General features: G+C 38.4%; 1 protein-coding gene across 1 annotated transcript; it reads left to right on the forward strand.

Annotated features, from left to right (window-relative positions):
• The first annotated feature begins 284 nt into the window (after positions 1–284).
• LOC136319149 (butyrophilin subfamily 1 member A1-like) lies at positions 285–14,999 on the forward strand. The gene is made up of 9 exons (XM_066252547.1): positions 285–315; positions 425–445; positions 2,444–2,464; positions 3,916–3,936; positions 6,804–6,824; positions 12,717–12,743; positions 13,207–13,233; positions 13,628–13,654; positions 13,831–14,999. The coding sequence occupies exons 1-9, from the start codon at positions 285–287 to the stop codon at positions 14,388–14,390; spliced, it is 756 nt and encodes a 251-aa protein (XP_066108644.1). The 3' UTR covers positions 14,391–14,999.
• The last annotated feature ends 257 nt before the right edge of the window (positions 15,000–15,256 follow it).

A 15,256-nucleotide genomic window follows, 5' to 3' on the forward strand; every position in this document is an offset into this window, starting at 1 on the left:
TGTTTTTCAGAAAAAATTGAGGAAAATAAAGGTAAAATTATAGTTTCTCGAGATGGGTTCATCTAGTGTATGGTTCCCAATGGTTAAGTCGCTGTCTCGTGTGTGAATGCTTTTTTATCTGAAAAAGGTGACAGTGCAGTGACAGGGGAATGCTTAGTGTTGCACATTCTAAAATGTCTGACCTAACAGTGTCATCATTTTACTTCCTGACTTAGTGTCTGGGGCACAGGGGACAGGGGAGGACCCAGCACTGCCTCTGATGTGACAGGTCCTCCTGGAACCCGATGGTTCCGACCTTCACAGATCTGAGTCGGTGTGAGCTCCTCTGTGATCTAGGAAAGGGGACGCATTGCTGTGTTCTTCTTTACCCGATATTGTGTCTTCACTTGGAATGAGGGGTTTATTTCTTCCTTTTCCTTTTCAGCTGAGAGTGAACCCAAGAAAGGTAAGTGCCCTTAGCCTCCTCCCTGGTCATTCTCTCATCTGTTCCTTAGTCCCTCGTCTTCTGTCTCAGTGACCACCTACCTTTTGTCTCAGTGTCTTGGTCTTTTAACTCTGATTGGTCTTCTTCATTTGCTTTTCAATTTCTCTCATGATGACCCCACAATTTCCCTTGCTGTTACAATCAATGAAACAGAGCGTTTCTGTCAAAAGAATCTTACTAGTCAGGTATCTGGAAGTTTAGAAACTTAAAGTTTCTGAGTGTGAGTTTTCTCCAAGAACAGCTCAGGTCATGTGATTCATAAACTCTCCACTGTCATTTCTCTCCCTTCATCTGATTCTCTTAGCTTCATTAAAACACAAATAAACAGGCACTCAAATACAATGCTGTTGCAAGTTATTAAAGGCCTTAAACTTGGTTAAAGGGCACACTGGAGAACCTCACGCTGTGTTTATCTACATGAGCAGTCTTTCAGTGACTTCTTTACAGTGGTTGTAACAAGTTTGGGCAATAAAGGTACTGAAATTAGAATTAAATATAGGTATGCATATATATGTGTATGTATGTATAAGCACTCAAAGAGCATTTTAAATATGACAGATACTTCATAGTGGTCCACATAGAATGAAAAGGAATCAAAAATAATTATATTAAAACATATTACAATACATATTTTTTAAATCCTATGATTTATTAAATATTCTTCATTATTCTTATTTTAAATGGTCTTTTAAATATTTTATTGAGTTTACTGGAGTGACCTCAGTTAATAAAACTATGCAGGTCTCAGGTGCACTATTCTACTATTCTGTAACATCTCATCTGCATGTGACAGGGTGTTCAACACCCAAGTCATATATCCTCTGTCACCCTTTTCTTTTTTTTTAATCCTTATGTCCCCACATGTCACATGGTCTTCTTATCATTGTAGTCAGGATTTCAGTTGAATGGATTTTCAACATATATTATTTATTGATCGAGGAGATGAGCCTTGTCCACGTGGCAGAAACCACCATTAGCAGATGTAACCGTTTAGCTGCTGCTTCGTTACAGCTTGTGGAACACCTGTCTCCTGTGTGTCAGCTCAGATGCTGTGTTCTTGGTGCAGGGAAAGGCTAAGGAAGGTCCAGGGAGAAACACATTCACCGTTGAAGAATCCCAGTCTTGTCTCTCCCCTGAACTCAGCACCCATGAGTATTAAAATATTCTTCACTCAGAAATGAATTAAAACAGAAACTGAAACACGGTGTGGTTAAAAACCAATACGTGGACAAAAACATGGAGGACGCAGCCCCCAGACCCCTGACCCTGTGTCACTGGGAGGAGCTGTGTGTCAGTGCTCCTTCCACAGTGTGGTGGCCACTCTGCACCATGTCACTGCCGCAGCAGTGAGACTCACTGATGTGTTTAAAGCATCCAGTGACCATACCAGAGCTAACAAAGAGAGTAACAGGAACATAAATGTTTCAAATAGACCAAGAATATTTTTAGCCAAGCCTGTGGTGGCCCCATGGACAGAGCATGGACCTGGAACACTGAGGTGTCCAGTTCGACCCTGGACTTGCCCAGACACGGCACACTGGGCAGCAGCTACAGCTACAGTGAAGCGGCCATGAGTCCACATGATTCGCTCCTGCCTCCCTCTCTTTCTCTCAGTAATATTAACAAAAAAAAAAAAAATATATATATATATATATATAGTCATTAAAACAATTATTTATAAATTAAACTGCCTAACTAATATTTTAAAAATTTATATTATTTTACTAAATTTACTCCCTTTTCAACCTTTTTATTTACTGTAAAATAGCTGCCGAAAATAATGAGCTCTGAGCCACTGTGTGGGTGTGTGTTTTTGGGAGAGAGTGTGTAATTTGATGTATGCTTCTGTGTTCATCTGAAATTAACCATTTTAGTTTTAATTTATCCATAAATTATAATTTTCTTTGTGATTGTTTTCCATAATATTAACACAACCCTTTTCCTTTTTTTCTTTTTCAGGAAAGGTTAACAATATAATAGGTAAAATCACTGATACTCCTTTACTCTTGATCCACTTGAAAACCTCTGGTTTTTGTCTCCCATTGATGTTTCTGCCTTTTTATTCAAGTGCCTTCCATTGGCCTGTCCTCCTCCTAGATGTCCACTGTCCCAACTCTGATTCTGAGACAGCAATTTCTCCTGTGTGGGGCTCTGTCCATTTCTATTTCCTACCTTCCCTCCTTTCCCTTCTTTCTTTTTTTGTTTTACACAACTATTTTTCTGTAAACATTGGTTGCTCTGTCTTGCAGTAAATTGTCACAGTTTCACTAAGTCATTGTTGAGATGAAGGGTATTAAGCTGACAGATACTAGAATTTTAATGTACACATATGTGGCAGGGTTATATTAGCATATATATATATGGAATATATACGTATGTATTTCTGTAATACATTCAAACTTAACACTTCTCTCGTGTATTCTAAGGTTGAGGGACAATTACTATGCAATTAATACTACAAACTGTTGAGAGAAAAGACTTCAAACTTTCATCATTCAGTGTCTCTGCCCACTGTCTTCTCACAGCCTGTGTCATGATAAATGCCTTATACCTGTGGTCCCCAAGCCCCAGGCAGCAGACCGGTACTGGTCCGTGGGCCATTTGGTACTAGTCCACAGAGAAAGAATAAATAACTTACATTATTTCCGTTTTATTTATATTTAAGTCTGAACGATGTTTTATTTTTTAAAAATGACCAGATTCCCTCTGTTACATCCATCTAAGGCTCACTCTTGATGCTTGTATCGGTCACGTGATACATTTATCCATCCCACCCTAAAGGCCAGTCTGTGAAAATATTTTCCAACATTAAACCGGTCCGTGGCCCAAAAAATGTTGGGACCACTGCCTTATATCATTCACTGGTCAGATGTGACGGAGTGGAGCATCCCTTGTCCACTGTCCTTGATCATATGACCCAGGTGTTCCTTTAAAAACATCCAACCACGCCCGGTATTTATTCGTTGGCATTATGCTGACACCATGATCAAAGGACAAATGTACAGAGAAGGTGTTATATGACCAGTGTAACAAAACCAGTTGTATCGAGCAGGGCGCCTCCACTGTACACTTCCTCATTGCTGGTTCAGTTCCTCTCTCCTGTGTGAATATGTTTGTTTTTTAACCTAAAAAATGTAATAGTTCAGTGACACGGGAATGCTTAGTGTTGCACATCCCAGAATTTCTGACCTAAGACCCTCATCGTTTTATTTCCTGACTTAGTTTCTTGTGCACAAGGGACAGGGGAGGAAAAACAGCACTGACTCTGATGGGTGAGGTGTCCTCTGAAACCTTATGGTTCCTACTTTCACAAATACGGGTCATGTGTGCTCCAGAGTGAACTAGGAAAGGGGCCCATTTCTGTTCTCCTTCTACCTGATACTGTGTTTTCACTTGGAATGAGTTGTTTATTTTTTCCTCTTATTTTTCAGCCAACAATGAAGAGGAAAACAGTAAGTACTGATAACCTCCCCTGTCCTTCCCTCAGCTGTTCCTTCTCCCCTGTCTTCTCTCTCAGTGACCATCTGCCTTTGTCTCCGTGTCTTGGCTTCCCAGCTCTGATAGCCACCTTCATTTGCTACTTAATTTCTCTGATTATTAGCCTCTCTTTCTCTTGTTGAAATGGAGACATAGCCTTTCTGTCAAATGAGCTTTATCACTAAGATATCTGGAAGTGTAGGTAGTTTTAAACTGATTAGGTGTAAGTTTTCTCCAACGACAGCTCAGTCATGTGACTCAGAACCTACCTCACTGTCATTTCTTTCCCTTCTCTGACTCACTCAGCCTCATTCAGCCTTGACTTAAAACAGACACTCAGATACAATTAGCTTGTGAATTAAATGGTGGACAAAACGCTGTGAATAGACGCAGGGAGCACTGATTCCTGTGCTGACCGACACGAGCATCTCCAGGGACTCCTGTGCGGTGGTGGGAACAGCTTTGTACAATGAAGGTACTTGGGGGCCCACGTTAACTAGAGCCTGGAGCGCCTGCACAGTCGCTGTGCCAGAGAACATACCCTGGAGGTGGGAGCGCATGCGCGGTTGCTCCCAGTTAGGTCACCTGCTGCCAATGTACTAGCTGACTCAGCAGAAGGAGGAGCGCATGCGCAAGCTCCTCTCCGCCTTATAAAAACTGTCCTCAAACAGTCAAATGCCTGCAGCTTCTGTTGCATTCCTCTTCCCACGTTGGCTCCACTTGCATTCTCTAACCATCATCACACCTTCCAAGGGGCCCCTGGACCCAAAAGTACTGCAGCTAGAAATGAGTGCATCCGTGTATGGAAGCATCCAAGGACCATTTTAAATATGGCAGACATTTCATAGTGGTCCACATAGCGCGTGAGAAGGGGTCAAGGATAATTTCATTTAAAAAATCCTCAAAATATTTAAAAATTTAACACAATTCATTTAATACAATTCTTTTCTCCTATTTTAAATTTAAATATCTTATTGAATTTATTGCGGTGACCTTGGTTAATAAAAAGTATGCAGGTCTCAGGTGCACAGTTCTCTCACACCCCATCCGTATGTGGCTGTGTGTTCAGTACCCCAGTCACGCATCCTCTGTCACCCTTTAATTGTATCAATATATGTTTACCCCATAGTGAGCTCTGAGCCACTCTGTGTGTGTGTGTGCTCACATTCTTTCTGATAAAATTTATTTTAATGCCCATTTTTCAATTTCAATTTTCTTTGTGATTTTTCACTTAAAATGTGCATTGATTTTTCCATTGTTTAACAAGGAATTTCAGAATATATAGACTAAATTTCCTGCTCTGTCTTTACTCCCGATCTCTCTCAGATGACTGGTACTGGTGTCTTTAGTATTCCTTGCCATTTTATCTCCATGTCATCTGTCTGCTCATGTTTCCTGGCTGTCCTGTCGTCTGACCCCATGTTTTCGGTGTTTGGATTCTCCCCTGTTGAGTGATGTTCACTGCTGTTTCCCTCGCCTCCACCCTTTCCCATTCCTTCCTTTTCCATTCATGTCCTCATTTCCTATAAACATGGGCATCCCTGAGAGAGTTGCTGCAGATTCATTAAGAAGTTTGTGGCATTATTTTACAGATATTACTTGGAAACCATGAGAACATAGAACCTATGTCAGTTATTTCAAGTGTGAGGGTCAATAATCATGCAATTGATACTTCCCCAAAACATTATGAGGAAAGAGATTCCAAGCATGCTGAGTTTAGTTTCTCTACCTGTTGTTCTTTCAAAGTCTGTGTAAAAACTAACACCATTCATTTGATGAAGTGTGAACTTGATGGTCACACTTGCACTGCCTTTGAGCATATAATCCAAGTGTCCCCACCTATCCAAATATATTTCATAATGTTTCCTGGTTCTAAAAATAAATTCCAACCCTACTAAGTGTTCTCCTTTTTTACATTTTTAATGACATGCTTATCATATTGGCAAACTTCAGTTCCGATCACATATTTTTGGAATTATCTTACATCTTAAAGAAAGTTCAAATATATCTCTCAATTCTGAAAAAAAAAATTTTAATTTTATTTTATTTATTCATTTTTAGAGAGGAGAGAGAGAGGGAGAGAGAGAAACAGAGAGGGAGAGAGAAGAGAGAGAGATAGAGAGAGAGAAGGGGGAGGAGCTGGAAGCATCAACTCCCATTTGTGCCTTGACCAGGCAAGCCCAGGGTTTCAAACCGGTGACCTCAGCATTTCCAGGTCGACGCTTTATCAACTGTGCCACCACAGGTCAGGCCTCAATTCTGAAAATTTTAAATGGAGACACAAGTACTATTGTCTTGCTATGTTTTCAAAAGGAAACAATATAGACATTCAAAGTTTAATATCTTCACTTTCTAAAGACAATTTCAATTATACTCTTCATGCTAATATATTCAACTTTATTTAGTTGTATTCAATTCTATTTGTAGACACACAATTTAAGACTATATCGCTTTAATGTAAGGAGCAAATTTCATCTGATCTATTCAAGAAAAACAGTTTTGGACAGATGGGTGCCTTTACTGTAACTTCCATGTCACTGTCATGTATTGAATACTTTAAGTCATTCATAAATAAATATGTAAGAGGCATAATTCTCAGTGTCTCTCTGACACTTCTCCAACACTTTTATTTAGTCATTTGAGAAATGTCATTTATTTTTCTCTCTTTTCTAAGAATAAAAGTGATATCTTGCCCATTTTTCAGTTTGGGTTTGTTTCCTGCTGACTCTTTTCTCATTATATCTGTCGTACCCATTGACTTTGAGTTGGCCACTGTCAATTGATCTTAATTGTCTGTGTTTGTTCCCCTCATATTTACAAAATCTTTTATTTTCTTTTTCAGAAGAACTTCAGCAAGAAATTGGTAAGTTTCCTCAGACGAGCACTCCTTTAGTAACGTATTTCATGGAAAAAACGTTTTCCTGTTAGTTCCTTTTCGTTTAAATCATTACCAACTCTACCTTTGCTTTTTTTGTGTGAATTTCAAATTACTTGGACAATTTTTATCTGCAAGAGGTGATAGACTAAGGACAGAGGAACGCTTGATACTGCACATCCCAGAAGTTCTGCTCTAACCCCTCATGGTTTTATTTCCTGATTAGTTCATTTTGCACAAGGGATAGGAGAGGGAGGATGGCATTCCCTCTGATGGTGACATGTCTTCAGAAACCTCATGCTCCCAGTTCTCATAAATATGGGTCAATTTACATTTTAGACTGAGCTACAAAAGGGATTCCAATTTGTGTTTTCCTCTCTTTGCTAGCTTGTGATTTTACTTGGAATAAATTGCTTATCTTTTCCTTTTACTTTTGAAGGGAGAGTGAACAGGAAAAAAGGCAAATCCCAGCATGTACCTCACTGTGTGTCTGTCCTTCTCCCATCTGTGTCTTGTGCCCTTTCCTCCAATTCCCAGTGATCATTTTTTTAACAGAGATGTGCTTGCATATGGTTTGGTCTTGGTATCCTGTGCTTCCAACTCAGATTACCCATCTTCAATTGTTCTTCAATTTCTCTCATTATTACTTCTTTTATTTTTGTTGTCTTTGCAATCAAGGAAACAAAGCTTTTCTATGAATAGAATCTTATTAATAAGATATGTGCAAGTTTGGGAGTTATTAAAGTTTCTGACATATAAGTATTCTCATTTGACTTAGAACTCTCTTCACTGCCATATAATACTTCAATAGCTGATATTTAATTTAAAATTATTATATTTTCTTCACCAAATAGATATGAAGTAACATTATTCTCCTTTTTTCTGTGAGGAAAATTATACCTAAGACGTACCAAAATTTAGTAAGGTTATACATTGGGAGATAGTGATGGATTTTTAGCAGATGTTCTCATCTGTGGAACACAGGAGACAAAGGACCACATCGTGGCTGTAAGACCACCATAGCCCTGGACAGAGAGCTCGGTGGTTAGAGTGCTATCCAGAAGTTTAGAGGTTGCCAGTTCAATCCCAGGTCAGGGCAAAAAGATGAACAGATCAATGTTCCTGTCTGTCTGTCTGTCTTTCTGTAACTCTCACAGAAATCAATAAATTTTTAAAAAGAGCACCAAAGAGGCTTTCTCCAAGAATGTAGAACAAGTAAATGCATACCTAGTACATTAAAGTGTGAATCTTATAAGTTGTAACTACTCACAGACACTGTCTTTTTACAAAATATCCATTCTATAAGTGAGCTAATCTCCTGAAATTTGCATGAAAGTTTTCAAAGGGACATCAATAAAGCTTACAGTCTAATTGGAAAGAGATAAAATAAGTGTTTAAAGCACAGTCTCCTAACATTTTGCTCAGATGATTTGGTATTAGTTTAGGTCCACTAACACTTTATTATTATTATTATTATTATTATTATTATTATTATTATTATTTAGTGAGAGGAGAGGAGGCAAAGAGACAGATTCCCACATGCTCCCCAACCGAGATCCACCCAAGAAGCTCACTGGGGAGCAATGTTCTGACCATCTGGGGCATTGCCTCGTTGTTCAACAACTGAGCTCTTCTTAGCACCTGATGTGGAAACCATGGAGCCATCCTAATTTCCCAGAGCCAACTCACCCCGATCAAGCTGTGGCTGCAGGAGAGGGAGAGACAAGAGAGAGAGAAAGAGAGAGAGAAGTGAGAGGGGGAAGGATAGAGAAGCAGATGGTCACTTCTCCTGTGTTCCCTGACCAGGAATCAGACCCAGGACATCCACATGCCAGGGTGACACTCTACCCCTGAGCCAACTGGCCAGTGCCAGTCCACTAACAATTGTTAAATTATATTTCCTCCAAACAATAGATCAGTAATTCACATCAATTTTCTTTCATTTATTTTCCACTAGCTTATTTTAAAAATACGTGCTGAGAAATTCTCTACTTATATAGAAGATAAAGGATCTAATTCTTTGAGCTTCTGAGGTAAATGACAAAATCAGAGAGTATACCATAGCTTTTCACATCTAATTTGAAGTCCTACCAACAACTAAGTTAAATTTTATTGTAATTCTATTAAATGTTAAGAACAAGAAATTATCAGACTTACAAAAAGATTGCACCCAGACTGATACACTGGGGAACAATCCTTTTTTCATTTTCTGTTGCATGAGGTTTTAGAACTGTTTCTATATACTTCTGCATCGCTGATTCCAAATCTGAAATCCACTTTTTGGTGCATGCTCCAGTTTTTATGCAATTTTAATTTCTTTTTGTTACACTTAATAGCATGCATTGGTTTTTAAATTAAATTTAAAGAGCAACGACTCTTGGATTGAACATAACACAAAGCAATTAATGTTTTACAAACATCACTTTTACATAATTATAGTTGTTTTTAAATGTAAAAAATTATCTGATAAAAAACACCCTCTTATTTTGTTTTAAGATTGAATCATGGCTTCTTCAAGTAGGCATAAATGTAAGAATAGTTCTGACTCCTTTTGTTATATATGTGGCTGTTACACAAATCAATGTCAAAGGTGCAATATTTCATCATTTGTGACACTTGCATCTATTGCCTATTTTCAAGTTCCCCTTGTCGATCAAGACAAGAATTGGGCTCCTCATATTGTGTATCATAATTGTGAGGAAATGCTTTGTGACTGGACAAAAGGAAAATGCAAAGGAATGCCTTTTGGTATTCTCATGGTTTGGTGTGAACCTAAGGACCACAGCAGTGACTGTTCTTTCTGTCTGATCCATACAAAGGACATCGGCAAGAAAAAACGGCATATGATCACATATCCTAATATATCTTCACCAATATGACCTATCCTACACTCTGAGACACTCCTGATTCCAGTTTTCAATGGTTTTATTTCTTCTAAGGACGAAGAAAGTGAACATGGTGATCAAGTGTATTTTGATAAGATGCATGAGGAAATGATTGTAGAATCTGAAGGGTCTTCTTCTGATGCCAAGCAGTCATTAACCCCTCAGCAGTTTAGCCAACCTGAATTGAATGACTTAGTAAGAGATTTGGGCCTATCAAAGAAAACAGCTGAGTTATTAGCCTCCAGGCTTCAAGAAAAGAATGTACTTCACTGGTCAGCTAAGGTATCCCATTTCAGGAAGCGTGAACAAATTTTTGTGGACATTTTTTCCACAGACAAACACTTTGTTTACTGTCATGATATCAGTAGCCTTCTCAGTCAGCTAGGTGTTACCACTTACAGTCCAACAGAATGGTGGATATTTCTTAACAGCTCTAAATGGAGTCTGAAATGTGTTCTCCTACACAATTGCAATGTTTATGCAGCAGTTCCAATTGGTTATTCAGCTCATCTGCAAGGAGATTATAATGACATAAAAATTGTCCTCGACTTTCTGAAGTATGAGGAGCATAACTGGATCATTTGTGTGGATCTTAAAATGGTAAAGTTTCTGCTAGGACAACAGAAAGGTTTCACAAAGTATTCTTGCTCTCTGTGTTTGTGGGACAGCCGAGCTCAGGAGAAACACTGGACACAGCAGGAGTGCCTGAAACGTAAAGCTTTGGAAGTAGGCATGCAAAATATTGTGAATGAACCTGTAGTTAATCGAGACAGGATCATTTTCCCCCACTTCACATCAAACTTGGCTTAATGAAGCAATTTTTTCAGGCTTTAAATAAAGAAAGTGAATGCTTTCAACATATTATTTATGCTTTTCCTGCCTTGTCTTTCGAGAAGATAAAAGCAGGTGCATTCAATGTACCTCAAATTCAAACCCTCATATGTGATGAAGAATTTGCCAGGAAGATGAATAAAGAGGAGAAAGCAGCATGGCAGCCTTTTGTGGCAGTTACAAAGAACTTCCTTGGCAACAAAACAGCAGAAAACTATGAACTTCTGGTTCAAAGGATGCTCTTGGCTTTCTGCAACATTAAATGTAACATGAGCATTAAGATTCACTTCCTGAACAGTCACCTTGATAAGTTTTCTGAAAATCTTGGAGCTGTTAGTGATGAGCAGACTACTGCTGGAGCATCAAACGAGATTGTCCTCAACAAGTACACAAACACAAGACTACAAATGCAAATTTTTGCCTGAAAAGAATTTAAATAAGTTTTGTGCAAATTTTATGATGAAAATAAGTGTTTTAATATGTTCTATTTTGAAATTGTAGACAAATTCTAATGCAATCATATATTTAAGTGTATTAGTGTATTTACTGCATTATATAAATTATTCTATTTTCACAAAGATGATGCCCAAGAAGACATTCTACTTCATTATGTTAAACTAAATGTTGAAAATTTTACAATAAGATGAAAACCTAAAATATTAAATTACAAAAAGACTGTAGCTTACAGAGAAAAAATAATCTCAGATTTGAGATCAACACACTCGAATTAGGTAAGAACAAGTGTTTTTATGGATGCCGCAAAAATTTTGTTCCCCAATGTTAGTTATTTATTTTCTCAATGTTTGTGACGTATTCTAAACAGACTTTTTCAGGACTTCTACATGTGTTTACCACTAATTTTACAAATAATCTTTTCACTTAAAGACATATGTTTAATCTGACATAGTCAGGAAGATTTGCAAAACTCAATTTTAATACACTATTATCAAGATAACATTAACATCTTGAATTACTTACAGCCTTAAAACTTTTCATAAGGAAATATGAGTAGAATAAAATGCTTTTATCTTTCTGTCCACATCTTTGCTATTTTTCTTCTATTCAATCCATTGTGAAAATTCCTTCTCCTTTCTCACTTTTCCAAGATAAAAATGGGCTCCTTGCATTTCTTTCATTTCCTGATTTTTGTTTAATATTTTTTTCTAATTACATTTATGCTGCTGATTTTCTGTACAATGAAAATTGTTAGCATATTTATATTTTCTGTGTTGGTGTTCCTTGACATTTACATGAAGGATTTACTATTTTTTTTTTCCATTTTGCTTTTTGGAAAATCTTCAGAGTGAAATGGGTAACTTTTTCTGACATTCTTTTTTACTGTTGTACTTTTTTTATAAATATTTTATCTTTTTTCCTTTTCTTATCCTTTGCTATATCCTTAGCCTTTTACATTCTAGGTAGACACCACAATGCCATCATGAGCTTGGTGATGTGAAGGGGATTAGAGAGAACGATGTGGTTGTTTCCATTCATAGAAAGCTTCCTGTAACAAGCTTTTGGGTCCCTCACATCTGCTCTGAGATGGAGCCCATTGCTTCTACATGACGTTGTTCCAGTTCCTAATGCCAGGGTCCACCCTCCACAGCTGCGGAGTGGGATGAACTCCTCCTTTGCTGGTCCTCCTAACATTTTGTTAAACTGATGTCAGGTGTAAATTGAGACTCACGTGTCCGCTTCTCCTGACTATGTTCCCAAGTTTCCTAAGTACGTAAATACTGTCCATGATTTTCCTGGTTATTTTCTCTTTCTGATCATAGTTATTATTCTCTTTCATTTTTATTTTAATTCATTTAATTATTCATTAAACAAATTGCTTTTCTTTCAAGGTCTTTCACACATGCATTTTCCACATCAGTTAAGTCAATAGTATATCTCTAAAGTCTAAGCCTATTTTCTGAGATATCCCTACATTATTTTTTAATGCCCTTTTAGAAGAATTATTTAAACTCTCATGCATTCTTAATCTGTAGTAAAGTTTTCAGATGAAACAAACTTTATACAGATTTCTTTCATTACTTCTGAAATGGGCATAACTTGGTCAATATGTAGATACAAATGTTGTCAGATGTGCAGTTCTAACTGCATCTTCCTGATGAGGCTGAGAACACCTGTCTCATACGTGTGTCTGTGTGTTTTCTCTCAGACAGGAGGAAGGATCAGTCCAAGTCCGGTGAGTAGTGCTTTGCTCCCAGAAAGCTCCATTCATTTGTCACTCGGGGTCATCCCCTGTAGCAGTCGGAGAGGATGACAAGATACACAGAAAGTCTATAATTGTCAGAGAAACAACTAAGCATCACCTTTCTAAACTTCAAAAATTCTGTCTATAGTTCAAACCACAAGAGATCCAGCACATTCTTTCTCCCCTCCTCTCTCTTCCTTCCTGTCTTCATTTTAGGATCCCTCCTTCCACTCCTTCCCTGTCCTTCCATGTTTTGCTTCTATATTTCGACCTGTCCTGCATCCGAGCATTTTTATTATTATGCTTGAAAAAATGGAATATGAAGGTAACACAGGATAGAAAGAGGAAGTTCAAGCTTTAGAAGAAATGGGACAAAGACAGGGAGAAATGGAAAAGACAGTGAGAAACAGGGAGGAAACAAAAGTAAACATCTTCCTGTTTTGTTCTTTTGCAGTTTGGAGGAAAGTGCCATTATGCCCCGGTGAGTGACATGGGACGTGATGACAAAAGTCTTGTTGTCAAAGATTTTATTAGATGAACACACCCTGTGCACACAATGCTGAAAATCAAAGAAACACCAAAGTATACTTTCAATGAACTCAATAGATTACTCAGTGTTCTAACAGATGTATTTGAACCCCTACATTTCAGCAGTTTTTTTATTGTTTAATTGCACCTTACATTGTTTTTTGGGCTTAGGTAGTGTTAACATTTCCTAAAATTTAAGAAAAGTAAAGCAAAAAATAATCCATCCTGCTTACTGTACTTTCAATCATCCTAAATAGATTATAGATGTTTATCCTGTAGGATTATTGGATGAAAAGAATATAAGAATCTTTTAAATAGTGAGTTCTCATGTTCATTTTTCCGTGCAGATTGGAGAAAAGAAGAGTTCAAAGCTGGTGAGTCTATGATGGTCCAGGAGGGACCCTGGTCCTTGCAGGGTGGTCTTGGGGAGAGATGGGTGGAGAGGAGCTGGATCTACCCAGGACCAGAGGAGATCTCAGAGAATGGAAACCTTCCAGTCCAGATATACGGATACTTTTCTCAGAACCATGACGATCTACTTGTCTTGTAGTAACTGTGACCCTGGACGCAGCCACTGCTCATCCTGCCCTCCTCCTGTCTGAAAATGGGAGACGAGTGACCTGGCAAGAAAGGCGAAAAGATCTGCCCAACTCCACACAAAGATTCAAATCCCTTCCCTGTGTGCTGGGTCAGCCGCACATCACCTCTGGAAGATGCTACTGGGAGGTGGAGGTTGAGAACTCGCATTCCTGGGACCTGGGAGTTTGTAGAGATAGCGTAACAAGGAAAGGGAGGGTCACCATGTCTTCACAGAATGGCTTCTGGGCCATCAGGCTCTACAGTGGGGAATACTGGGCCCTCAATTCCCCAGAAACCCTTCTTACTGTAGGAGAAAAGCCCCTCAAAGTGGGGATATTTCTGGATTATGAGGATGGAGATGTCTCTTTCTTTAACATGACAGATGGGTCCCACATATTCAGCTTTCCCAAGAACACTTTTTACGGTGTCCTGAGACCTCTTTTCAGACTTTGGTCCTCAGATTCAGGTTCCCTTTCCATCTGCACAGATGAAGAAAAAGTGGTTGATATTGTAATTCCTATGCAAAACTGACTCTTATGAGAAATACTTACTTTGGGTCCCAATGTTGACCACATTTCCCAGGTGAGATACAAATAGACTGTTTCCTTCTCCTTACTGGTTCAGGTTCAAGATGAAGCTCTGACACACAGACTGATGATTGTCCCTCATGTCAACGTCCCCTCTTCCTTAGTTATAGAGTCCTCTAATTACACACCTAGAGACCCTCACACAAATGGTAGATTTCCCGACTTCCCCTGATGCCTGTGAGTACATGATGACGGATGTGTTATAAGGTGAATTATACTGTGTGATTCTGTACAGACCCTGAAATGTGTACTTAGAGGGAAATTGTGTCCCTTTTTTCTCCTCTACACTTTATGCTGGCTAGAATGTGTAATAATGGATGAAACTTAATATCTCTGACCATGTTAACTGGCATAGGTGACAGAGAATTTAGAATTAGCTTCGGTTTTAACAACATCATGGAACTACTGTATTGCTCTATTCCAGAATTGTTTTGTTTTGTTTTATAAATTTTTATTAATTTTAATGGGGTGACATCAATAAATCAAGGTACATATGTTCAAAGAAAACATCTCCAGGTTATCTTGTCATTCAATTATGTTGGATACCCATTACCCAAAGTCAGATTGTCCTCTGTGACCTTCTATCTGGTTTTTTTTGAGCCCCTCCCCCTTCCCCTTCCCCTCTCCCTCCCTCTCCTCCCCACCCCCCCGTAACCACCACACTCTTGTCCATGTCTCTTAGTCTTGTTTTTATGTTTCACCTATGTATGAAATCATGCAGTTCTTAGTTTTTTCTGATTTACTTATTTCATTCCATATAATGTTATCAAGATCCAAACATTTTGTTGTAAATGATCTAATGTCATCATT

The sequence above is a fragment of the Saccopteryx bilineata genome, chromosome 1 (genome assembly GCF_036850765.1).
Source record: "Saccopteryx bilineata isolate mSacBil1 chromosome 1, mSacBil1_pri_phased_curated, whole genome shotgun sequence".
Lineage (NCBI taxonomy): Eukaryota > Metazoa > Chordata > Mammalia > Chiroptera > Emballonuridae > Saccopteryx > Saccopteryx bilineata.

Excerpts from the sequence above, each read along its gene's own strand:
- LOC136319149 (XM_066252547.1), top strand. The coding sequence starts at position 285 with ATGGTTCCGACCTTCACAGATCTGAGTCGGT. Across the intron at positions 2,465-3,915 it reads AAAGGTTAACAATATAATAG|CCAACAATGAAGAGGAAAAC; the intron begins GTAAAATCACTG and ends CTTATTTTTCAG. Across the intron at positions 13,234-13,627 it reads GAAAGTGCCATTATGCCCCG|ATTGGAGAAAAGAAGAGTTC; the intron begins GTGAGTGACATG and ends TTTTCCGTGCAG.